This window comes from Balaenoptera physalus, assembly GCF_965194825.1.
Source record: "Balaenoptera physalus genome assembly, chromosome: 16".
Lineage (NCBI taxonomy): Eukaryota > Metazoa > Chordata > Mammalia > Artiodactyla > Balaenopteridae > Balaenoptera > Balaenoptera physalus.
Window position 1 is genome coordinate 24,557,911 of NC_138898.1, and position 26,940 is coordinate 24,584,850.

Consider the following 26,940-nt stretch of genomic DNA (forward strand, 5'->3'; position numbering starts at 1 on the left):
TAGCTTTTACTTCTTCCTGTGAAAATACTTTGTTATTTTACTCTTGCCAACTAGACTCTAAGGGGTCAGGGATTTGGTCTGTCTTGTTTATTGTTGTTACCTCGGTACCAAAAATGCCTTGTACATATTAGGTACTCAATAGATAATTGTTGATTGGATGAATATACACTGGTATATTAGTGTATGTAGTATATACAGTGGTCATGGAATTCAGTTTAAGGCCAGTTTAGAAAATCTTCCTGAGGATTCAGGAAAAATCTGGATTGTATGAACAGTGGACAGTTTGTCCCCTGTCTCCTGGCTGGAGCATGGACTGGGCTTATAACTTCATTGTGGCTACCACTTTTTAGTCCCCATTTAAAAATGGAAAAAAAAGGGGGAGGGATAAAATAAGCTAAAGGTTATTCTACAAAAAGAGAGAGATAATATAAGCAGTTATAGGAAAGTCCCAAAGACCCAACAATAAGTAAACACTGCAGCAAGCCAGGCGGTGTTCTTTGTCTGAATTAGAAATAATTTAGAAGAATAAAACATGTCCCATGTAGTCCACCAGGGACTGCCACAGGGGAGGGTCACTGAAGTTTTAACATCCTTTGTTGACTGTCCTCTGTCTGCAGCTTCTGAATTGTCTGTTAGTTCCACCAGAGGCTCAGCTTCCAGATCAAGATTAAATAATTTTTACCACATTGGGGCAGAGGAGACCTGTCTTTAAGAAGTATTAGCTGTTCTTTTCTTTACAGTGCAGCATCCAGATATCAATCCAGATATCACATGCATAACCTTTGAGAGTCATTATTAGTTTTCCAAGGAGCATTTTTAAATGTCTTCTCAACTTTGCTGAAGTTTTCTTAAACACTACATCACATCTTTTGTTTCCTGACTCATCTAAAGCAGAGCTTATTTCACTAGCCTACAGTGCTTTTCATAAATGTTCTTCATTTTAAGGTAACTGCACATCATTTTTAAATAATGAGATGCTGCCTTTCTCTTTGTTTAATCTAAGAGAAAATAAACTTTATTGATCTTCAAAATGTTATCTTTAAGTTACCAAATAGGAGTAAAGAAACGGTTTCTCCTTCTCTATTGTATGGTCACTGAGAATATATGCCACAGTCACATATCCATACTATGGAAAACTCACAGAAGTATGTTAAGCACAGCACATTTGTTTATGTTGGTCAGTGGATATGGGTGAGTTGTGTTTTTCTAATAAGGTAATTTGAGAATCTTAATACCAACAAGATAATAGTATTACTTTCTGAAACTGTGCCTTTTTTTTTTTAAAGGTGGTCAAGGAGCTGGTCCTCCTCAAAACCAGATGCAGGTGTCCCACGGGCCACCAAATATGATGCAGCCCAGCCTCATGGGAATTCATGGCAACATGAACAACCAACAGGCTGGTAGTTCTGGGGTTCCTCAGGTGAACCTGGGCAACATGCAAGGCCAGCCCCAGCAGGGCCCACCATCTCAGCTGATGAGCATGCACCAGCAGATCGTGCCCTCCCAGGGCCAGATGGTCCAGCAACAAGGAACCTTGAACCCTCAGAACCCTATGATCCTTTCAAGGGCCCAGCTTATGCCGCAGGGTCAGATGATGGTGAATCCTCAGAGCCAAAATCTTGGGCCCTCGCCCCAGAGGATGACCCCACCCAAGCAGATGCTTCCCCAGCAGGGCCCACAAATGATGGCACCACATAACCAGATGATGGGGCCTCAGGGGCAAGTTTTGCTTCAACAGAACCCAATGATAGAGCAGATTATGACCAATCAGATGCAGGGGAATAAGCAACAGTTTAACACTCAGAACCAATCTAATGTCATGTCGGGACCAGCACAGATAATGAGGGGACCAACTCCAAACATGCAAGGAAACATGGTGCAGTTTACGGGACAGATGTCAGGACAGATGCTGCCCCAGCAAGGGCCCGTGAACAACAGTCCATCTCAGGTTATGGGGATTCAGGGGCAGGTCTTGAGGCCACCAGGGCCCAGCCCACATATGGCCCAGCCGCATGGCGATCCTGCTACTACAGCAAATAACGATGTCAGCTTGTCTCAGATGATGCCTGACGTTAGCATGCAACAAAGCAACATGGTCCCCCCCCACGTGCAGGCCATGCAGGGAAACAGTGCCTCGGGAAACCACTTCTCAGGCCATGGGATGCCTTTCAATGCACCTTTCAGTGGAGCACCCAATGGAAATCAGATGTCCTGTGGTCAGAATCCAGGCTTCCCGGTCAATAAGGATGTCACGCTAACAAGCCCATTGTTGGTCAACTTATTGCAGAGTGATATCTCTGCAGGCCATTTTGGGGTAAACAATAAGCAAAATAATACCAACGCAAATAAACCGAAGAAGAAGAAACCCCCTCGGAAGAAGAAAAATAGTCAGCAGGATCTAAAGTAGGTTGTGATAGTTTTGCCTAAAATCTTATTCATTTATTTCTATGTGAACAACTTTTTTTGATGGAAAATTTTAAACATGTATAAAATAAGAATAGTATAATGAAATTACCCCTGCTTCAAATTATCAGCTCATAATCCATCTTGCCTTCATCCATGCTCTCCCCATTATCCTCTTGGTTATTTTAAAGCAAGTTCACTTTAAATATTTCAGTATGTACCTCTGAAAAATAAGGACAGGTTTTTGTCTTTGTTTTGTGTTTTTTATGACCACACAATACCATTAGCACACCTGGAAAAACTAATACTTCCTTCATATTCTCACATTTCCAGACAGTGTCCACATTTCCCTGATTATCTCAAATTAAGTTTTTTTACAGTTTGTTCAAATACGGAGCCAAACAAGGTTCATACATTGCAGTCAACTGATATATGTCTCTTAAGTCTATAGTCTCCTCCACAAAGCATGTCAGGTTTATAATGACTGTTGGGGAACCAGAAAGGCTGTATGTGTTTTGGAAATGAAAACCGTTTATGGAGACTCCCTTCTGTCTCTCAAATAGAAACGGTTTTTTGTACAGGTGCCTTTCCTTTAAAGGCTCTTTATCATCAGCAGCAGCTTAAAATCTCATGCTAAGATGATTGGACCTTTTAAATCAGTTACCCTTTTTGTAAAGGTGAGTTCTTTTGCAAGATTACAGCAGGAAGGGCAATTAATTTATATTACATTTCCTGAAGCTAAGCATTAATTTAAGTCATATTTTTGCCTTGATAAAATGCTTCCAAAAGGAATATTGATTAAACTAGATTTTCTGCCTTTAATTATAAAACTGAAATTCAGAGACATTTATTACCAGAAAATAGTGACTGAGGAGTGTAAAACAGGTTAATTCAAATAAATTGCTAGAACTATAGAAGAGAATAGGGGAGCTTTAGTTAAGGAAACAGAAATGTTCAAAATAAAACCAACTGCCTTTTTCTCAGCCTTCTCACAATATTTCTTTGGTTGTACTCTAGTATTATATTCACTTTTTTCTTGAATCTTATAAATCAAAATTCAGTAATTGTATATTAACAACCTGTATTTTTCCTGAATTCAGAATTAATAACCCGTTTGGTTATCTCATTTTTCCAATAGCTCTTTCTAAGTTAAATTCTTTACTACTATCGACCTGTGTGGGAATAACATTTCTGTGGCAATATTTATTCCTCCCAGTAATCTAGGAGTAAAATCGTTGGGTTCTTCAGTTGCCATTAGTATGGATTTTTGCTGTCTGCACCAGCACTTAGGGAGATTGCTTACTTGTTGGGGCTACAGATTGTGAAAAGGGCCTTATACAGCATCAAGGCTCCTAGGAAGGGAGACAATAAGTTAAAAGTAAGAGTGCATGCTCCCAATTCTACCATTAGCTTACTGTGGAACCTTGGACCTGTTTTCTAACACCTCTGTGGGCCTTTGTTTTTTCATCCATAACATGAGGTAACTGGACCAGGTATCTGAGATATTTTTTTTAGCAATACAGTTCTTTGAAAGTAAAGGATACTGCAGAATCCTTGCCTATAATTTGAAGTGAGAGAGAAGTCTATATGTGCTAGGGCTTTTAAAATGGATTTAAGGTAATGAAACTACACAGAGTACAGTGAGGTAAAATACTGTCTAAAAGTGGGTGACCAATATCAGGGCAAAGGGAGACAAAAGGTAGAAAAGAAAAGTACAGCTAAGAGTAAGATTAAAAACAAAATGAGGGCTGTGAGCACTCTGGTTCTTTGGGAATGTGGGTGTTAGTAGGTAACGTTTTTTTCTTCCCCACAAAAAATTCTAAGGTTCACCCAGGTAAAAATGAAAGCATCCCAAAGCCAATGGGGATGTCTGTTAAATAAATACACGTTCTGCAACAAAATTAACTAGCTTTGTTCTGGTATTCTTTGGCTTTCTTTGTTCTCTGAATACCATTTTCATTAGCCAATCTACAGCTTCTTGCAAGGTGTTATGAATTGTTGGAGCCACCGCTGCAATATTCACAAAAAAAGAAACAATCTGGACTCCCTGGTTGAATTTGATAGCTACCCTAAAGATAATGTGGTTTCACAGGCACAGTACTTTATAATATTGATAGCCCAAACTGTGATCCCTTAAAACATCTAAGGGATGGATGATTACATGAAAATCATTATATCAGAAATTTGTAGAAAACACTTTGAGTAAATAGCCATGTTATTAAATTAAGTGGATTTTAACATTTAATGAAATTGGCAGATTTTTTATGCCAAATATTGAATACTTCATCAGACTAGAGAGATGTAAATAATGCTAAGAATGATAATGCAAATAGATTTCTTCAGAAACAGGGGAGGGGTTAAGCTTAGTTTTGTGTATAAACTATACAACTTACTCTCAAATGTGTAATTTATCTTTTAGCACCCCAGATACTCGCCCAGCTGGTCTGGAGGAGGCTGATCAGCAGCCATTGCCTGGAGAACAAGGAATTAACTTGGACAACTCAGGCCCTAAACTGCCAGAATTCTCAAACCGACCACCAGGTGATAAAATGTTAACTAAAGTTTATATGCTTGTCATCATTTATTTACAGCATTATAAGTCTTTTTTTCAAGGAAACAATAGTATTTTATTTTGCCTACTAACTAGGCTACCTTGGTGGTTTAATGTGTCTAGTATTTGGAAACTGTGCCTTGATATTAAGTAAAAAAATTTCAGATATAACTTCTGAAGGCATATATGTGTGCATGTGTGTGTATGTATTTGTGTGTGTGTGTGTGTGTTTTGCTCAAATTAGTCTTCATTATTTTAGGTCTTCATAAAATCAGACTAAAATGTCAAGTGCCTCTTTATTCTTGTCAGTATCAAGGTTCTAGTTGGCATCAAAATGGATTAATATTAAATGAAAAGATGTTTTCACTCTAATCCTGCTTGCCTGCCTTTCCTGCAGCCTTTCCTACTGGGGCTTTCTCAAAGCAGAGAACTACCAGGGTTTAAAATAAGATTTTTTAAATAGAACTTTTATTATGAATCTTTAAACATAAAAAATATGTAAAGAGTAATAAAACAGACACTCATGTACTTCCTACCCAGGTTAATAATAAATAGGACCAATATTGTTGAAGCCCTCTGTGTTGTATACTCCTCTGATTATAAAATAATATCATCCTCTAAATGTTGAAAATTATGTTGAAAAGGAAAAAGTCTCCTAAAATTCGTTCATTCCAACCTAGGTATTATAGAACCAAGGCCAGCTGCCACAGTGTCTCTATACCTGGTTCCTCTTGGCCTGAGCAGTGATTTGTAACTTTATTCCCCTGTGACACAGTTGAAGACACACAAGCCTGTCACTTTTAGGCCACACTTCCATGTGTATACAAAGGCTTATGTTTTGTTTCTTCCTTTCTAGTTCCTCCACCTCCTTTTTTGGCATGTAAGTGTAAGTGATGTTATTTTAGGGATAAACTTTAGTCCACCCTTAATTTATGTATTTTAAAAGTGAATCAAAAAAAAAAGTGAATTCATTATGATTTGTGTTATTTATTACAAATTTTTTGGTACACCACACTGCCCATCAGTGAGTTACAGCAGCACAATTGAGGCTGGGAGGTCACCAGTCTTTGGTGGTGGTCCAGAGGCATTATGAACAGGAAGGTGCCTTCTTCCCTCAGATACATCTGAATTCTTCTATTAAATCCCAGGGGTTCTCACACACATTATTGCTTCCTTTCTACAGTTTGCAAACTGGGAGCCTGTAGGCTGAATTTAGCCTACGATATGTTTGAATTGTCATGCAGCATCCTAAACCAAACAGAAACCTGAATTTAAATGCCTTTAGATAGAGCATCAGCTCTGCAGTTTGGCTCTGTCCACAGAACTACTACCGTCTTATACCAGCCCACTTCTCTTCTTCATTACCGGTCTGGCCCCTAAAGGCATATGAATTTTCATCCCTTGATTAATAAACTTGGTTTTTGATTATGTTATATGCACGTGTGTGTGTCCTGGCTTTCCCTCTCCACCATTCTGTCACAACAACCCCAATCTATCTTATCATTAATGCCCTTTGGACTGCTGCCTCCAGCTTCTGGAACCTTTACAGTAGCCATGCCCTTAACTGTTACTTTCGAGAGAGGCTGCTGTATTGTCTGTGCTGCTGTCTTTGGTATCTATGCTGTCTGGTGGCCTAATTTTAAAGAAAAAGTCATTTGTATCATAGCCCTGATATCAAGGCTTCTACAGAAATTACAATTCTTAACATGGGAACCTGAGTTAAACCTATAGAAATGCCATATGTTGTTGACTTTATAAATGTAAAGAGGTTAGTTGGGCCTAAAACAAAAAAGGATTAAAAAGAAACTTCAAAACTGGATTCTGCACATTGTACTCATTGGTGCCATGTCTATCATTGGCTAGAAGACATTGATTAGCTATTAAACACAGGGTGTGACCCTGTGGCAGCAGCATTTGATAGCTGCTCTATGAAAATCTTGAGCCAACACTTCTTCTGACTGCCAGGGCCAGCTGTCCTTATACCTGTACCTTCATAAAACTTTCCTAATGTATTTTTCATGCAACAGTGAAATAAATCTAGTTTGTGAAATTGTATTTATCCCAGTTATATGCCCGCTTTTGCCCACTGAACAACCTTTATTCTTGGTTAATGATCTTTCCATCCTTTCTGCTGATTGTGTAAGGTTTTGGTTCTAAAATGCCAAATAAAATCTTCACAAAAGAAAGAATCATTTGAGATGTTGCCTTCTAGAAATCTATAAGGCATTGTCCCTCAGAGTTCTTTTCCTGAAATTATTTTTTATTCCTGAGGGCTGTGCTTCTTGCTTATTCTTCAATTATGGATTCATAGAAAATATTTCTCCAAATAAAGTTTTACATGTAAGAAAGTAAACAGAAATTAATATTTGTAAAAAGAACTTCAGTGCCCTCATTTTATTTTCAATGTGTGTATCAGCTTCTATTAGCTCCTACTATTTATTGATCTGATTTACGTCGGAGGGGCAGTTTAATTCATTGGGTTTCCCAAAGAATTGAGCCTGAAGGATGCAGCATGGTGTGTGAAGCCAATGGATTGGAGTAATTTTAAATCCCTCTTCCTTAAGGAATTGAATCCTAGAATTTTATATTTTACTTCTGTTGAAAGAATAAAAAGGCTATCTTCAATGCTGGCGTTTTCAACAAAACCAAGTCTTAAAAAAATTAATCTGTGCTAACAGAAAAAAAAGTGACTCTTAAATGCTTCATTCACAAGTACAATGAAATATTTACTATGCTTGCATGAGACCCCAGTGCTGGGCAGTCAGCTGTTTGCTGTTGATGGAGTTTTTCTCGTGTCATCTGAATGTTTGGCGGTATAGACTTGGCCAGTTTCAGTGCATAGCACAGTGTCTATTAGAGTCTTAGTGCAGTGATGCCTCATTCAAACCCTGAAGACTGAGGAGCTCCAGGTTCTTGATGCATTGCTTTTTGCTTCCTTAAGCAGTGTGCCTCTTTGCTTATGTCAGAGAATGAGGGGCTGCCCCTACCCCCCTGGGAACGGGCACGTCTGAGCTGTTTGTGCACAGTCTGTGCAACCTAGATGAGTATTGCTTGGCTATACTCTAAAGGTAGCCAAGCTTTTCTTGCTGAAAATCTAACTTCCCTGATTTTGGGGGCTCGTTTTAGGTTATCCTTCTCAACCAGTTGAACAGAGGCCACTTCAGCAGATGCCTCCTCAGCTCATGCAGCATGTGGCGCCCCCACCCCAGCCACCACAGCAGCAGCCGCCGCCGCAGCAGCCGCCGCCCCCCAGTCAGCCACAGTCTCAGCAGCAGCAGCAGCAGCAAATGATGATGATGCTCATGATGCAGCAGGACCCCAAATCAGTTAGGCTTCCAGTCTCCCAGAGCGTCCACCCCCCAAGGGGCCCCCTGAATCCGGACTCCCAGAGAATGCCCATGCAACAGAGTGGCAGTGTGCCTGTCATGGTCAGTTTGCAAGGACCTGCCTCCGTGCCGCCATCACCTGATAAGCAAAGAATGCCAATGCCTGTGAATACTCCTTTGGGAAGCAATTCAAGGAAAATGGTATACCAGGAGAACCCCCAGAATCCTTCCAGCTCACCACTGGGAGAGATGTCCTCGCTCCCTGAAGCAAGTGGCAGTGAAGTACCATCTGTCTCAGGAGGCCCAAATAACATGCCTTCACATTTAGTGGTTTCCCAGAATCAGTTAATGATGACAGGGCCAAAACCTGGACCATCACCCCTTGCAACAACTCAAGGTGCAACTCCCCAGCAGCCTCCTGTAAATTCCCTGCCCAGCTCTCACGGCCACCACTTTCCAAATGTGGCTGCCCCAACCCAAACATCTAGGCCTAAAACACCGAACAGAGCCAGCCCCAGACCCTATTATCCTCAGACACCCAACAACCGCCCTCCCAGCACAGAACCTTCAGAAATCAGTCTATCACCAGAAAGACTCAATGCCTCCATAGCAGGACTCTTCCCCCCGCAGATTAATATTCCTTTACCTCCCAGGCCAAATTTAAACAGAGGCTTTGATCAACAGGGCCTAAATCCAACAACTTTGAAGGCGATCGGACAAGCACCTTCAAATCTTACCATGAATAATCCTTCCAATTTTGCTGCCCCACAGACTCACAAATTAGATTCTGTGGTGGTGAATTCTGGAAAGCAGTCTAATTCTGGAGCAACAAAACGGGCAAGTCCAAGCAACAGTCGCAGGTCTAGTCCTGGGTCAAGTAGGAAAACCACCCCAAGTCCAGGGAGACAAAATTCAAAAGCCCCTAAACTTACTCTTGCCTCTCAAACAAATGCAACCTTGTTGCAAAATGTGGAGTTGCCAAGAAACGTATTGGTCAGTCCTACTCCTTTGGCCAATCCCCCCGTACCTGGGAGCTTCCCTAACAACAGCGGGCTGAATCCTCAGAATCCTACCATGCCTGTGGCTGCAATAGGCGGTGTTCTTGAGGATAACAAGGAGAGCTTGACTATGCCTCAGGACAGCGATTGCCAGAATTCCCAGGGTAGGAAGGAGCAGGTAAACGTTGAGCTAAAAGCAGTCCCTGCCCAAGAAGTTAAAATGGTCCCTGAAGATCAATCCAAAAAGGATGGGCAACCTTCGGATACTAACAAACTTCCCAGGGTCGAAGAGAACAAAAACTTGGTGTCTCCTGCTATGAGGGAAGCACCAACATCGTTAAGTCAACTTCTTGACAACTCTGGAGCTCCTAATGTGACCATTAAACCCCCTGGGCTTACAGATCTGGAAGTAACACCTCCAGTAGTTTCTGGAGAGGACCTGAAAAAAGCATCTGTCATTCCCACACTGCAGGATTCGTCTTCTAAAGAACCCTCTAATTCCCTAAATTTACCTCACAGTAACGAGCCGTGTTCAACCCTTGTGCATCCAGAATTGAGTGAGGTCAGTTCTAATGTTGCACCAAGCATCCCTCAAGTAATGTCAAGACCTGTCAGCTCTTCCTCCATTTCCACTCCTTTGCCCCCAAATCAGATAACTGTTTTTGTAACTTCCAATCCCATCACAACTTCAGCTAACACATCAGCAGCTCTGCCAACTCACCTGCAGTCTGCATTAATGTCAACAGTTGTCACAATGCCCAATGTGGGTAGCAAGGTTATGGTTTCTGAGGGACAGTCAGCTGCTCAGTCAAATGCCCGGCCTCAGTTCATTACACCTGTCTTTATCAATTCATCCTCAATAATTCAGGTTATGAAAGGATCACAGCCAAGCACAATTCCTGCAACCCCACTGACAACCAACTCTGGCTTGATGCCTCCCTCTGTTGCAGTCGTTGGCCCTTTACACATACCTCAGAATATAAAATTTTCTTCTGCTCCTGTACTGCCTAATGCCCCCTCCAGTAGTCCTGCTGCAAACATACAGACAGGTCGACCCTTGGTCCTTAACTCACGAGCCACCCCTGTTCAGCTTCCTTCCCCACCTTGTACAACTTCTCCAGTTGTCCCTCCTCATCCCCCTGTCCAGCAAGTAAAAGAACTGAATCCAGAGGAGACTAGTCCTCAGGTGAGCACCTCAGCAGATCAGAGCACTCTGCCCTCTTCACAGTCAACCACAGTGGTTTCTCCCCTTTTGACCAATAGTCCAGGCTCCTCTGTCAACCGGCGAAGCCCAGTCTCATCTAGTAAGGGCAAAGGAAAAGTGGACAAAATCGGCCAGATTTTGCTGACCAAGGCGTGTAAAAAAGTTACAGGCTCTCTTGAGAAAGGGGAAGAACAATATGGTGCAGATGGAGAAACTGAAGGCCAAGGGCTAGAGACCACAGCTCCAGGGCTCATGGGAACAGAGCAGTTATCCACAGAGCTGGACAGTAAAACCCCAACACCCCCAGCACCCACTCTGCTAAAAATGACCTCTAGCCCTGTGGGCCCAGGCTCCGCCTCAGCAGGACCCAGCTTACCTGGCAGTACTCTCCCCACCAATGTACGCTCAATAGTAACCACTCTGGTACCCTCTGAGCTCATCTCCGCGGCGCCGACCACAAAAAACAATCATATTGGCATAGCATCTGAGCCACTTGCAGGTGGCCTAGTGGAGGAGAAGGTGGGATCTCATCCAGAGCTTCTACCCAGCATAGGTATGTACTTGGCGCCTGGCATCATCGCGTGTCAATTTTTGATGACCTATCCCACAAGAGAAAGCATGACTCCTTTTCTACTTGGAGGAAGAAGAATGGGCTAAATGGCAATAGTGATGGTTTCATTTATTTGAAGTACGTTGGGAAATAATACGTTCCTTTTAAAATCCCACGTTGTTTACATTCATTAATATGGTTCTCTCTCAGCTCCTGAAATAATCATATACCTTTTATTTACATAACATTTTTCATTTTACAAAGAAGCATTTTCACCTATGTTACATCATCTTCATACCAACCATGTCAGGTAGCCCTAACCCCATTCTGCGGGTGAGAAGACTGAAGCTCAGAGTTCAGTATTCATTCCAAGTCTATACTGTGAGCCTCCAGTTTAACCATGTCCCTTAAGGGTAAACAGCAGTTTCTGCAGGGTCTCCTTACTGTGGTAAAGACTTGCTCTCAACTGTTCAGAGCAGGTTTCTCATAGTCCCTTCCTCATTGTACTCTATCCCAGGGACTCTTCCCTTCTGACTGGCTACTCCAGGGGAGAGCTTTCCAGAAAACCAGCTTTCATGATAATAGACATGGGAGGAGCAAAGTGGTTGAGAGATAGGCTTAGGTTGGTGCCAGCATTTACCAGCTGTTTGGGCTTAGGCAAGTTACTTGACTAAGTTACTCCAAACTTTAGTTTCCTCCTTTGTAAAATGGGGACAATAGTAGTTGTAAGAATTCAATGAGATAATGTATATAACATTTTTAGCACAGGGCTAGAATATAGTAATCATTCAATAATAGGTAAAGAATTCTTGTGACCAGTTTCTTTTTGATGCAATCTCTTTGAAAATTAGACCATTCCATTCATGTATTTCTAGTTCAGATTATTTCCTATGTACTGGTAAGGTGGGCTAATGATGGAAAGGTAGATGTCCTTACATCTCCCCTCCTTCCCTTGGCATCTCCACCCGCACCACCCCCCCCCCCGCAACATACATAATGTTCCTCCTTCTATGAGGCTTAAGTGTTACAGAAGCTCTATTTCCCCAGAGTGGAATCAGTCAAACACTGCCAAAGCTCAAAGGACCTTTGCTGTATCCTAGGCCAGCCAATGGCGCCTATCTGTTTATGCAGCTAAAATGCTTCGAGGGGCAGGAGGAGGGGCAGAACGAACACAAGCTTCTGGTAGGATCAGAGTTCAAATTCTAGCTCCACTGGTACCAGTTGCAGTTGGGTAAATCCCTTAACCTCTTGTAAGCCATGTACTTCACCAGTAAACTGGAGATTGTAATTCCTACCTCCCAGAATTTATACAAAGATTTATACAACGATTCATTGAGCGGGCTTAGCGTAAAAGCCAGCACACTGCCTCACAAAGAGCCCTGGAAAGGTTAATTCCCCTTCTCTCTGCCTATTCACTTCAAAACTAGAGAATAGGGATAAAGGCCTTTAAGGAGTTCTCTGCCCTTGGAGGAGACAGAGACTTCATAGGGCTGGGTGCTGTAGATTCCTGGTTCTAGTTCTGTTGATGTAGGTGAGCCCTAAGAATTTTTTTAAAACCTGGTGTGACTTAAATATATTATCCACTATTAAATGTTTCCATTCTACTTCCTTTCAGGGAACCTTTCCCTCTGATACCAAGAGAATAATGATGAAGTTGTTAGAAAATAACTTATCTGGATCCTGTGTAAACCTAGAGAAATATAGGAGCGTTAGGGAGATGAACCAGTAGTTGGAAAAAAAACTTCTCAATTTCAGTTAAGATTATTTCCATTCTTTTTCAAGGGGCTTCTGTGCTTTTACCTTGAAAGTGTGAGAAACCAATACTGGAGTAAAAAATAAAAGTTAAGGTACAGTTTTAAGCTTTATTAGATAAGCATCCAAAATAAATTCTTAACACAAATGCATCATTGACTAAGCAGGGAGAGAAATCTACAAAAGTCACAATTTCCACATGAGGGTAAAACTTACTGTTGTAGAGTTTATCTAGGATGTTAGACTGAGTGTCAAGATGGGAGGACATAACCTTGAGTGACTGTGGCATATCTATGTCTTCAATCTTTACGGTATGATCCCAGAAGTTCCCATTCTAGAGTACATTGTGTATTCTATTCCATTCCTCTTCAAGGGCCTGAGTTCTCTCTGTCCTTGAAAGCCTAATTCTGATGTTTCTCCCTTTAGTGTACCTTCAGATTTCTCAATCTAGAATTGATCTCCCTTGCTTTGGACTCCCATAGTACTTTATACTTTATGAATCTGCTTCATGTAACATCACAGTTCACTCCAGAGTACCACTTGTGTATATCTTTAATACTAGACTGAGTTCCTGATGGGCAAGAAGAATGGAATTTGGTCTCTAAGGGTGCCTGGCACAGAGCCTTGCCCCTAGTAAGTTCTTGGTAATTGTTAGATAAGTAGATAACATATCAAATTGATTTGATTCATTAAATATGAATTGAATACCTGCTTTATGCCCATCACACTTGCCAGGTGCTATAGAAAAGTACACAATATATGATTCATTTCGGGTCTCAAGGAATGTAGTCTTTAGAGGGCTGAGACAATTTTTTAAATGCTAAGGTTGAATGGTATAATTGTCCTTCTGAAAGTTTGGGTTGCCTACTAAAGTATGCTTTTGGGTTTTTTAGAGTACTGGACAGAACTTGACCCCAAGAAGCAAAAATTATGGGTGCTGTTGTCCTCATGGCCATATCCTTCCTTGATCTTTGCACATACTAAAAGGAAAAACAGACTCCCCTAGCGTTAGTCTTTGTTACTGAGTGTTAAGGTAGTTAATTTTTTAAGCAAGTTTTGGAATGTATTGTGCTTTCAAAGTTAACTTCAAGTACTGCTTTCTAAGAATATGTGTATTTCAGCAGTTACTTAGCCCTTGATTCAGTCAATGCTTTCTGCTTTGTTTAGAAAAGAATGTTAAAGGCCTGTTTTCTTTTCTTTTTTTTTTTTTTTTTCTTGCCTTAGCCCCTTCACAGAGTTTAGTCCCAAAGGAAACTCCAGCCACAGCACTGCAGGGGTCCGTTCCCAGACCAGGTAAGGCCCACCTTGGAAAAATTTCTTGAGTGGAATAGGTTACATGTGAAGGAACCACTGCTGTCCTCAGTGTGCCAGGAAGTGGCTGAAACTATCTTACCTATTTGCTTCAGAGCAGACTTCGGTTGAGTGGCAGAGCTTATGCAGTACTATTTGAAGTTATTTTTCCCCTGACCAGCTTGCTCTCTGACGCATTCCTCATGTCAGCCAGGGAACTCAAGAAGGACATCTCAGTGCCCATTGTCTGCCACCAAGCCGTGGGTGGTTTCCATTGCAGAGTTTGCCCTGTTCCATGACCCTGGCACCCATAGCTGGCAGCTGACTGATTGGCATACGGTAACTCACTGGGGTGGGAGGCATTACTGCATTAAGATAGTAATTGCATTATCATGACAGGACTGGAGGCTTGTTCCGAAAACCTCTGCTGCAGTGAGGTAGCCATTCCTCCAGGGAATCAGAGTCATTTCAGTCATGTCTGGATGGCGTTAAGAGTCTTCCCATGACCAGTATATTGTAAATAGCACTAGGGATGGTGTTTCTGGAAGGTGGAGCCCATGGTAATCTGACAAATAACTACTGTGAAATGCTGGGTCAGCTCTGAATGCATGAGGATCTTCATGGCAATAACAGCCGTCAAGATTAGACTGCCAAAGCAGATAAAGATTATAGATTTGTTACAGTTTAGTCTTACCTGGCCCTTCATCATTGTAGGTTATTGAGGGATACCCCCCCCCCCGCAAAAAAAGAAGTATGACTGCTTTCCACAAGGAGGTTAGAGTCTCGCTGACAATACAGTTCACACACTTGACAAAATTAAAAAAAAAAAAAAGTTTAATTTTGAATCTAAGTCAGTAAAAGTAAGGTAAAAGTTGGGAATTCCCTGGCAGTCCAGTGGTCAGGACTCTGTGCTCTCACTGCCGAGGGCCCAGGTTCAATCCCTGGTCGGGGAACTAAAATCCCACAAGCTGCACGGGGCGGCCAAAAAAAATTAAAAATAAATAAAATAAAATAAAAAATATTTTTTAAAAAAGTAAGGTAAAAGTTGTGATTATTTTAAAACCTGCTTCATGGTGCCATGTCCTATGTGATGGATAGGACTTTCTGTTGTACATTCTTTGGGTAAAACCAGGCCTCTGAAAAAATGGATGAGCAAAAAACATTTTAGCCACCCAGATTCATTTGCTGCCAACTACCCACATGATACCTGAGAAGGGTAGAAATGGAACAAATTCTTCAGAGAAGGAATTAGATAGTAAAACTCATTTTTGATGAGAAAAGGAGCAACTAGAAAGGGGAAGGGAATTCCATCTCCTGCCCCAGCTCTTTTCTCCAGAAGATGGACTTTACCATATCATATGTCCTTCTCAGAGTAATTTGCTGAAGAATCTTGTTCCTTTTAAAAGTTTGGCTCAAATGAATCTCCTTAAAATACTGCCTAGACTGATAATTGCCTTCACCAAAACCCCTTTGATCTCCACTTATACGAATTAGCTGTGATAGTGTTAAAATTGTCAAAAGCACTGAATTTTGTTTCAGAAGAGCAAACTAACCAAAATTTTTTGTAGTAAACCTCTTTTGACTTGAGCCATTTTTATTTTTGAGCACACATTTCCTGAGTTTCTTTGCTCCAGCAGAGCCAACAAGGCAGCAGAGACTCAGTGAGTTGGTATCTATTTCTTGTGGAGGGGGTTCCAGGTTTTATGGGTTAGATATGGGAAGCTAAATAACGAATGAGAAGCATGGATTCTCTTCTGCCAGCATCTTTCATTGAAGGCAGAGTAGGACAGCCTCCTTACGTGAAGGCTGCATCAACGTGAGCATCATAGCAATACTAATAATAGCTAATACTGAGTTATTACTAAGTGCTGCCGTACTAAGTTTTTTATATGTGTTATTTAATTTAATCTTTTTAACTTTGAGGTGGGTAAAGTGGTTATCGCCATTTTTCAGATGAGACATTGAGCACAGAGAGGTCAAGCAGTTTGCCCAAGGTCACATGGCTAATAAGCAGTGAGGTCAAAATAACCCAGGCACTCTGACTCCACTGCCTTCAAGGAGGTTACTGTGTAATAAGTAGGGTAGGTTAGACATGTACACTGAGTTTGAGGTCTTGAATTCCCTGAAACGGGGGACAGGGAAAGGACTGTGGGAGACCAGAGGCAGGAGAGATGCCTGCTATCTGATGCATCAGGGATGGTCTTTTGGAAAAGATGGAACTACCTAAAGGCATATAATGGAGGAAGAAGATGTTTTCCTGCTGGTGCTAATAAAGAAGTGCCTGGTAAACCCATAGGATGCTCATTTAAGCAAAACCCTGCTAGACAAATGACAGAGATTTTCCTTTTTTAGAGGGCATTGCTGAGAGGTAGAGAAAGAGAGAAACATAATGGGGTGTATAGGTGATATCTCAGAGTAAAGCAGCCTGCTCTCTAAAACTCAGGAATTCCTTTGGAGGAGAATGCATCCATAATAGATATTTAAGACATATTGGAAGATTACTGTTTAAAAAAAAATATGTCAAGAGGGAAGAGATATTCTAAGACTGAAAACAATCTCTTCTACATGAGAGGAAGAGGATTATTTTACTAAAATAGTTATAGCTCAATGAAATATGAACCAGGCAATGTAATTTAGTTACGTTGATCCAAACAGGATTACTTCACAGTATGGAGTAGAAATAAAAATAGACTGAGTACGTATCTTATGCCCCAGACAACTGAGTTGTGTCCATGCCAGCTCTGTCTCTGTACCACGTTAGGGTGAGGATCCTGCTGCGCATGGAGACCCGTCAGCCTAAACGAGGCATTCAGAATCCTCATAGGCACCTAGCTTCATATACACCGGAAGCGCCTACATCTCATTTCTGTCCTTTGTATCTTTAACAGAACTCGAGGCAAATGCTGCCATAGTCTCTGGACAAAGGTAAGATGATCACTTCTGCAGACTTAGCACGAATATGGCATAAGCCTCTTTGAAAGGTATCATCTTTCTCAACCTTTAAACCTTTCCTCACCTTGTCCTTTTCCTTCACTCTTTGTACCAGTTTTTTTCCTGCTGAAGTAGGGAGCTGTCATGAGTACCAACCCCTCAGAGGTAACATTTCTTTTAACAAAACTTGATGGCTAAGTTTCTGCCTTTTGTGGTTGTTTTGAAAACTGGATGATGTAACATTTTCAGCACTCAGCATAGTGAGTAAATAGTAAGCAAGCATTCAGTATATAGGAGCTGTCGCCATCATTGTCATTAATAATAGTCCTTGCAACACCTTCTAAGTATAACTGTTTGATCCTCAAGAGAAAGAATGGGAGATGGGGTCTGAGCGCAGAACCCATGCTTTTTCTTTTATACTGTGCTACCCCACATAACCTAACAAAATGAATTACAGCTGTGGCTTCAACCTCATTAGCCCCATGGAGAGAAGTATTATCGTATTACAAAAGTCATTCCTTTTTTAATGTAGGAATGTAGTAGATAACATTTTAAAGAATTTATCATACTTGTACATCAACTTAGGTTGTAATACCGCTTCACAGTCATTTTCTCATTTAATTATCATATCAACCCTGTGAGGTGGTTATAATAGCCAACATTTATTTGAATGCTGTTCCATGCCATATGTTGGGCTAAAAGCTCCCTAGATGTATTATCTCATTTAATTTTCATGGTATCTATTAGGAAAGGAAATTCTGTCTTACAGATAAGGAACCTAAAGCTCAGAGAGGTTAACTAAATTGCCCAAAGCCACAGATTCAGTAAATGGTGAAGCTGAGATTCAGACCCAGGCCTTCTGCCTCCAGTGCTCTCACACTTCATGTATTATAGCAGACAAGATGGGGATTTATAGATCAAGAATCTGAAACATAGAGAAAGTTAAATATCGTGGCCAATAAATGCATAGGTAAGACTTGACCCCTGTTCTTCTGGCTCCAAATTCATTGCCATTCCTATTACCTGTCTAGTTTTATTTGGATTGGGCTTACGTTTGAATTCATTTGCATATCTCAAAGTATACACCAACTATGCGGCTAGAGAAAGAAGAGATAATCAGACCAAAAATACCTTGTGGGTGTTTGTTCCCCAAGTTACCTGATCATTGACCATATAAACACCAGGACAGTATTGTTGAGGCTTTTGTTTTGCTGGGAGAAAGAGGTAACTCCGTTAGGAATCTTCTTCCTCAGAGGCTTTGACCATTTTCTGGGCTCCTAGCCAGAAAGCCATCCTTACCACCTCTAAAAGGATGTGTAAATCCCCCTGACTTGCAATTCTACCCCAGCTCCAGTCTCACTTCTCCTTGACTTGCCTTGGCTTGTGTGGGACAGTTGTTAGATGTAAAGCTAGGGTAATGAACAGTGTGGCCAAATTCCCAGGCATAGTGCCACTAACAAAGGGTCCTCTGTCAGGAGTAAACAATGGAGGGGTAGGGATAGTTGACAATCAGGCCATGGTTAAGAAGCTTACAATGTATTGGAAGACACAAGACACTAAAAACATGCTGTACAGCCTGATAGGTGCTCTAGAATGCCAGACAGACTGTGAACCCAAAAGACAAAAGAGACAACTCCACTTGGGGAATGAGGTCATGGAAGACTTCCCAGAAGAGGCACCCCTTTGACCATTTTTTTGTTTTGTTTTTATTGCATTACTTTTGTTTCCATTCCATGTCTTACAAGTAAATTTAATCAACTCTCTTTTTTTTTAATGATTTTAACATGAGTTTTTTGAACCATGAAAGTAGTAAAAGTTTACTGAGGATAACTTGAAATTCAGATCAGAGAATTACAAAGAAGAAAATTACCAGTTAGCCAATATTCCTACAACTCAGCAGTATTCACTGTGTATATTTTAGTTGTTCTTCTAGTCCTCTTCACAGAGTATATACAGATAGAGTTAAAACACTCCAGTGTTTTATATATATATACTATAGTGTTTATCTATAGATCTAACATTATGTATTAGATATATAGTATTATATACACATATATATACACATATGTATATCTCACACCCATTCATTCATATGTGGTTACATATATACTCAATATATATTATAATGAAAATGAGAGTATACTATTCATAATGTTGGTAGCTGTTTTTTTCCCCACAATAATGTACTATGGACGGTTTTTATCATTAAATAACCTTCTACAGCATGATTTTTTTCATGACTCCATTTGGATGTGCCATGGTTTATTTAACTAATGTACTATCACTGTTAAGCATTTAGGTCTTCTACCTTCATTAATATGAATAAAATGCTTTGGCATCCTTGTGTGTAATTAGCTCTGTAAAAGATTTGTTTCCTTAGGCACCTAGAAATGGAATTGCTGAGCCAGAGGATTACACCAGTGTGTCTCAGCCTCAGCGTTATGACTGTTTGGATGAGATAATTCTGTGTGGGGTGTGGGGTAGGGTGCCGTTTTATGCATTATAGGATGTTTAGTGTCATCCCTGGCCTCTACCCAAAAGGTGCCAGTAGCATATCCTCCCAGTCATGACAATCAAAAATGTCTCCAGACATTGTTGAATGTTCCTAGGAGGCAAAATTGCCCCCTACTGAGAATCATTGGGTTGCACAATTTATACTCCATTAGGAGTTTTTGTCCCTGTACCCTCAATAATACTGGATATTACCATTTTTTAATCTTCACATACTAAAAAAAGGGGATTGAGGTAGGAGCAATCAGTAGTATACCCAGCAGTGTATTGTGAATATATTCTCGTGTATATTCTATAATATGACTTGTAATATGCCATTATCTAACTCTACTAGGCTCATAGTAAATGCCAGTATATGTTGTTAATTTCCTAGATTTTTAGGTACTATTAATTTTTGAAGGGAAATATTCTTATCTTAGGAAAATGGGTGAGGAAGTTTGATGATTTTTGTTCCAAGTTCTTAATGTGTTTTACCTGTTTTTCCACAATCTCACCAGCATTATACTTAAATATTTTATTTTTACTAATGTAACAAGCTGGACTCACTTTTAAATTGTCAGTAATATTACAGCGTAATTGTGCTTATTGTCCCAGAGTGGAACATTGTCTCCCCAGAATGATTATGTAGTTCTTAATCTCCTGCCTTGTGAATGAAACTATTATCTTTATTTTTTGTGTGACTTGATTCTCTCACCTCCTTGGACTTTGTGCTTCTCTCTGTCAGCAGTGAGCCCAAAGAGATAACTGAAAAGTCCAAAACTCCAAGCCGAAGAAACTCCCGAACTGAAGAGCCAGCTGTGGCTTCTGAAAGTGTGGAAAATGGACATCGTAAGCGATCCTCTCGGCCTGCTTCAGCCTCCAGCTCTACTAAAGGTTAGCAGTGGGCTGCAGAGGCTATTTGAGTCAAATAGAAGAATAGGGTTCTTATCACAGCAGCAGAGGACTTTGCCCTTCGTCTTTGCTTCTATTCCTCAAATTTTCAAGTTACTTTGACGTCTACTGCTTGTTTGGTCCTTCCTTTATTTGTTAGTTCATTTAACTGTGTTTTCTCCCTGTGTGTGTGTGTGTGTGTGTGTGTGTGTGTGTGTGTGTGTGTGTGTGTACATGTGTACAAGAGCAGCAAGAACATAACAGGGCAGATTGATTCATGATCACCACTTCAGCCAGGTCCTCAGTATGACCCCACCATCTTTCTATGTTTTTGTGGTCAACTCTTTTTCCTACTCTCTACTCTTTTTAAACCTCTGGCTCCTATTTTATGTCCTCTCTTTCAGCAGAGACTCTCACCTCTTCAAAGAGAAAACAGAACTCCCTCAACTCTCACTACCAGGACATAAATCTACCAGTGTCCTCTTTTGCTCATACTATAATAGAACAACTGTCGCTCCTTAAGTCCAAGGCCAATTCCTTCACTTGTGCCTTTGATCCCATCTTCTCTGACCTTACAGAGAATCTTACACAACCAGTTTTCTCTTCTCTATTGACTGCTGTCTCTTTTTTGGATGAACTCTGCCCTTGGCTTCTCTGACCCAGAACTCTCAGTAGTTTTCTGTCTACTTCTCTGGCTGTTCCTTCTCAGACTCTGTACACGTACATTAGATATTGGTCTACTCAAACTTTAATCCTGAGTCACCTTTTCTCTTCAGCTTCTATTTTCTCCCTAACTAATCTCATTCATGCCCCCCTTCTTTAGTTACAACCTTTCACAGATGACTCATAAATTTTTTTTCTAGTGCAGACCTCTAGAGATCTTAGGCAACTGCACGTACATCCTTAACAGGACTGCAAACTCAACATGTCTAAAAACAGACTTGTGATTTTTCACCCCTGATGTCAGGTCCTTTGCCGTTGTTCCCGTACTACCATCTATCTGCCCATTAGGCATGTCCTCCTTGACACCTCTCTCCTTCACCTTCACATCCATCACAAAAAGCTGCTGGTTTTATCTCAGATGATTCAAATTTATCCACTTTTCCCCATCTTCACTGCTACCCTAGCTTAAAACCCTTCAATGGTTTACCATTATAATTAGGATTAAAGTCTAAAAGCATCAACATAGACCACAAGGTCCTATCTGGTCTGGCCCCTGTCAACCTCTCCCAGCCTCATTTGACTTCCCTTAGCAACTCGGACATGCCATCCTCTCATCACAAGCCTGGGTATATGTGACATCTATTGTAGGGAGTATTCGTCTACCTTCCCTCTTGTCTCCTCATTAACTTCCCACTCTTCCTACTTATCTTAGCTCAGTTGTCACTGCTATGAGGAATCATAGCACCATGTTCTTCTCCTTCATAACACCACAGTTGTAACTTTATGTCCATTTATGTGGTAGGTAATTAATATACATACTCTGTTAGGGCAGGAGATGTCTGGTTTTGCTCACCACTGTATCCCTGGTGCCTACTGTGGTGCCTAATACAAGAGATGTACAATCAGTAATTATTAAATTAATAACTATCTATCAACTATATATTTAAGTACTTACTACATGCCAGGCTCTAGGTATATAATAGTGAAAAAACATATGGAGTCTCTGTCTTCCTCACATCGATTATATGCTAGCCAGAAAGACTTTAATATGATACGTTTTTATGATAGCAAAGTTATATGGTACTATAGGGACATATATTGGGTTGGCCAAAAAGTTTGTTCAGTGTTGTCCATAAAATGGCTCTAGTAGCATTTCGTTGTCTTTAACTTCATTCGAAACAATTTTGTTAGATTTTATTGTGACAGCTGTCATATCAGCGTGCATTTAAAAAAAAACTTACCAAAATTGGTGAATTTTTGTGTAGCCACTTTAATATTGAAGATGGAAGAAAAAAAGCAACACTTTCGGCATATTATGCTTTATTATTTCAAGAAAGGTAAAAACACAACTGAAACACAAGAAAAGATTCATGCAGTGTATGGAGAAGGTGCTGTGACTGATCAAACGTGTCAAAAGTGGTTTGCGAAGTTTCATGCTGGAGATTTCTCAATGGACGATGCTCCACGGTCAGGTAGACCGTGTTATACCATGCAGGAGATAGCCAATATACTCAAAATATCCAAATCACGTGTTGAAAATCATTTGCACCAGCTTGGTTATGTTCATCACTTTGATTTTTGGGTTCCACATTAAGTTGACCAAAAAAAACCTTCTTGACCATATTTCCACATGCGATTCTCTACTGATACTTAACAAAAAAGTTCTGTTTTTGAAACAAATTGTGATGGACAATGAAAAGTGGATACTGTTCAATAATGTGGAACAGAAGAGATTGTGGGGCAAGCGAAATGAACCACCACCGACCACACCAGAGGCCGGTCTTCATCCAAAGAAGGTGATGTTGTGTATATGGTGGGGTTGGAAAGGAGTCCTCTATTAAGAGCTCCTTCCAGAAAACCAAACGATTAATTCCAACAAGTACTGCTCCCAGTTAGACCAACTGAAAGCAGCACTTGATGAAAAGCATCCAGAATTAGGCAACAGAAAACGCATGGTCTTCCATCAGGATAACGCAAGACCTCATGTTTCTTTGACGACCAGGCAAAAACTGTTACAGCTTGGCTGGGAAGTTCTGATTCATCCGCCATATTCACCAGACATTGCACCTTTGGATTTCCATTTATTTCTGTCTTTACAAAATTCTCTTAATGGAAAAAAATTTCAATTCCCTGGAATACTGTAAAAGGCACCTGGAACAACAGTTCCTTGCTCAAAAAGATAAAAAGTTTTGAGAAGATGGAATTATGAAGTTGCCTGAAAAATGGCAGAAGTTAGTGGAACAAAACGGTGAATACATTGTTCAATAAAGTTCTTCGTGAAAATGAAAAATGTGTCTTTTATTTTTACTTAAAAACCGAAGGAACTTTTTGGCCAACCCAATAGCCGGGATGCTTTGTTCCCCTGTCAAGTCAGTGAAGGCTTTCTGGAGAAAATGATGTTTAAGCTGAGACCTGAAGAACGAGGAAGCATTATCCAGGCAAAAGGTATAGCATGTGCAAAGGCCCAGATCTGAGGGAGGGTATCATCCTCTCAGGAAATGCGCTGAGCTTGAGTAGCTTAGGTTAGGCAAGAGCTGGCATCCTGGCCAAGTGCCTGATACCAGCAGGGCTGCTATGAAACAGTCACGTACCATTAGGATACCAGCCTGAAGACCAGGGCAGGTTGTGGTGCACCAACACCAGACACTGAGCTGAGAACTCAGCTGTTGTTGATAGGTCATGTTTCTGGGTAGGAATTTCATAATGCCTCACAAGAGCTCCTGGGAGGAGGCCACAGGTGTGCAGATCACGCACAGTTAAAGAAGAGATGTAGAAGTCACCTTACCTCAGCGTGCCAGAGAGGGGAGAGGATGGGAGGAGCCTTCTTTCCTCTCCATACATACCATGTACACCATAGCCAGGGTCCTCTTTAGGTATCCCCACTTTGGATGTAGAAGTGGAACCAACAACTTTCTTCTCCCTCCCTGGGAATCATCTCCTAGGCAAAAACCTGTTTGGAAGGAAGCATAAAATGGAAGATTCCTGGAGTTCTATGAGAAAATCTGCTTCCCCTCAATTCTATGTATTCTTTTTCCTAAAGGATCAGGGTGTTCTAGGCTTTAGAATATGGTATGTAGTTATCTTTAAAGAAGGGGAAAAAGTGCTGACCTTTAGAGATGTCATACACCAGCTTTTGGGGAATCTGACTTGAGCCCAGAGCCTCAGGATACTAAAGGTGTCATTTACAGTGCACCAGAAAGAATTAATCTAGCAGCTGGGACAGTTAAGAGATGCCCAAATTAGAGCCACTCTGTAGATAAGTGCCAGCCAAGAAAAGATGGAAAGCTGGAACCTGTTTTAGAAGGGGGGTGGGGTGTATAGGCCTGTACACTTAAACTGGACATTGTCCCAAGGTGATGGTAGTCATGTTGGAATGCCTGCCCCATCCATGCTTTGAGACTTAGCAGCTGGCTTAGAAGAGGCCATAATGACTCGCAGGCTTTGTGATATTACATGGAGGGATTCTGGGTAAGTGTTTCCTAGAGGATGTCAGGGTTCTGGCCAGACCCCAGGAATCACAGTCATATCTAGATCTCCACATCAGCCTCAAGCCCTGAGTCTATCAGTCTTTAACTGTTCTAGGGTAAGTTACTTTTTAAATCAGAAATGAATGCTGTAGCTCTTGATTTTTTAGTGTTAGAGCTTTTGGATCCAAATTAAAGGGAGTGTCATAAAACATCAAGCTGGCTTCTAAAATTTATGTGTCTCAGGACTTCCCTGGTGGTGCAGTGGTTAAGAATCTGCCTGCCAATGCAGGGGACACGGGTTTGATCCCTGCTCCGGGAAGATCCCACATACTGCAGAGCAACTAAGCCCACGCACCACAACTACTGAGCCTGCGCTCTAGAGCCTGCAAGCCACAACTACTGAAGCCTACGTGCCCTAGAGCCCATGCGCCGCAACTACTGAGCCCACGTGCCACAACTACTGAGCCCACGTGCCGCAACTACTGAAACCCACGTGCCAGAGCCCGTGCTTCGCAACAAGAGAAGCCACCACAATGAGAAGCCCGCGCACTGCAACGAAGAGTAGCCCCCGCTCACCACAACTAGAGAAAGCCCGCTTGCAGCAACGAAGACCCAATGCAGCCAATAAATAAATAAATAAATAGATAAATAAATGAAATGTATGTGTCTCAAACTTGTAGACATATATAGTGCTGGGTACCTGGAACATCTTCCTGCAGCATCAGTACTTAAAGTTTTGAAGGGAAAAGAGGGTTTTGCCTTTTCGTACTCATAAGATTTTGGTCATATATGCACAAACAAAATCAGAAACAGTCTGCGTTTTTCATGAGAAAGCTGAGAAATATTATGAGCAGTTTATAATGAGAAGTATTGGTACTTTTTGTATTGTTGAGAACCAGTAACGTTAATCATTCTTCTGCTCTGAGAACAGAGTTTGCTTATGTCATGCTAGCCAAGGCCTAGTTGGACTACCAGATTGGAGCAGGTGGGATGGATGATTTCTGGGCAAGTCCAGGGAGGCCCACTTGCTTGATAGGTCACTCTCTAATCTGTTGTTTTGTTTTTGGTTGGTTTGGTTTCCCCCACCGACCCCCACTGCCCTGCCACTTTTAATTACAGACACAAAAATTGGCTCCCACAAATCAGTGAACTTCTTTTTAAAATTGCACTTGATCAGATGTGTTTTTTATAAATAGGCAAATGAGTAGTTCTGCTTCCTGATATGTTGAGTTCCCCATTAACACAGAAATGATTTTTCTAGTTTCCCTTGATATTCTTTAGTCTTCTGTTTATAGTAGTTTTATGTTATATTTTCAACTGGGAGAAAGGATCAGTAGTTAAAAACATGAAGTTCAATGTACAAGTTTGAAACCTGGGAAAATATGCTAATAAGAGGGAAGTTCAGAGCAACCTGTAAGCAGCAGCAGCTGTGGGTGTCCCTGGGGTGCCCTAAGATGCCTCTGACAGCAAAGTGGGGTGATAGCTCTATCCTATCCACAGCTAGTGACTTGAGAAGCAACAACCCACAAAAACACAGAGTATACAAATATACTTAAAACGTAAGTGTTATTATTGTAGAATAAGCATAATTAGATACATCTAATTATGATGTAATTATAATTACATCATAATTAGATGTATTACATCATAATTAGATGTATTACATAATTAGATGTATTACATTAATTATGCCTAATTAACAGACATATAAAAACTGAGCAAAAAGTATCTCAGTAGTCTGTTACCTTAAAACATCTCAGAAAAAATACAACACAGGTTTAACTTCTGCAGTATTTTTTTTTCATATAAAACACTAGTAAAATAGGCTTCTTAAAAATTAAATAGTGAAATACCAACCAAATTATATACACCGTTACAGTACAAGTGAATGAGGCAAAACCCTAAACAGTAACTACCTGAAACTGCACTCTTGTAGCATCATTTAGAAACCAGCCATACAAATTTTGAAAGGAAATTTCCAGAATTTTTTTACAATTAAGTAGAAATCTTGCCTAGAAGGAGAACAGTAAAAAGTGTAATGAAGTGAGCAAGGTCAAGGTCAATTTAAAAAATTCCTTAGAAGGTAAAGCTCCACACTACACCACCACTACACCACCACTACACCAACCTACACCACCACTGCCACGGCTCACCCTAGTGTCTAAAAGGCTTTTTTTTTTCCAGTTTCTAGCACAGATCACTTGTTTACTCATGGCCTCACTCATTGATTCATCCTCAGAAGCAGAGGCAGCCTGCCAGATGATTGGGTGATTTAGAGCAGTGACAGATGGGAACAAGCAAGGAAGGAATGGAGGGGGGAGCCTGAGGTTGTTTATTCCCCCACTCCTAACCACTTTTCCCAGCCACACGTGTGTTTCTCAGACACACCACTTGATCGTTCATATCACAACAAAGGAGAAGCTC

General features: G+C 40.9%; 1 protein-coding gene across 14 annotated transcripts in view; it reads left to right on the forward strand.

Annotated features, from left to right (window-relative positions):
- Nucleotides 1–26,940, forward strand: part of NCOA6 (nuclear receptor coactivator 6) — a 98,823-nt gene that overhangs the window by 69,699 nt on the left and 2,184 nt on the right. For 10 of the 14 annotated variants that reach the window (XM_082432117.1, XM_082432112.1, XM_082432122.1 and 7 more), the window contains 6 exons: nt 1,287–2,403; nt 4,823–4,944; nt 8,081–11,035; nt 14,009–14,077; nt 16,963–16,999; nt 20,241–20,389. In XM_082432117.1, the coding sequence (XP_082288243.1) occupies nt 1,287–2,403; nt 4,823–4,944; nt 8,081–11,035; nt 14,009–14,077; nt 16,963–16,999; nt 20,241–20,389 (4,449 nt within the window). Of the gene's footprint in view, nt 1–1,286; nt 2,404–4,822; nt 4,945–8,080; nt 11,036–14,008; nt 14,078–16,962; nt 17,000–17,120; nt 17,171–20,240; nt 20,390–26,940 lie in introns of all 14 variants that reach the window. The other 4 variants (XR_014255190.1, XR_014255191.1, XM_082432121.1 and 1 more) reach the window with 4 other exon arrangements.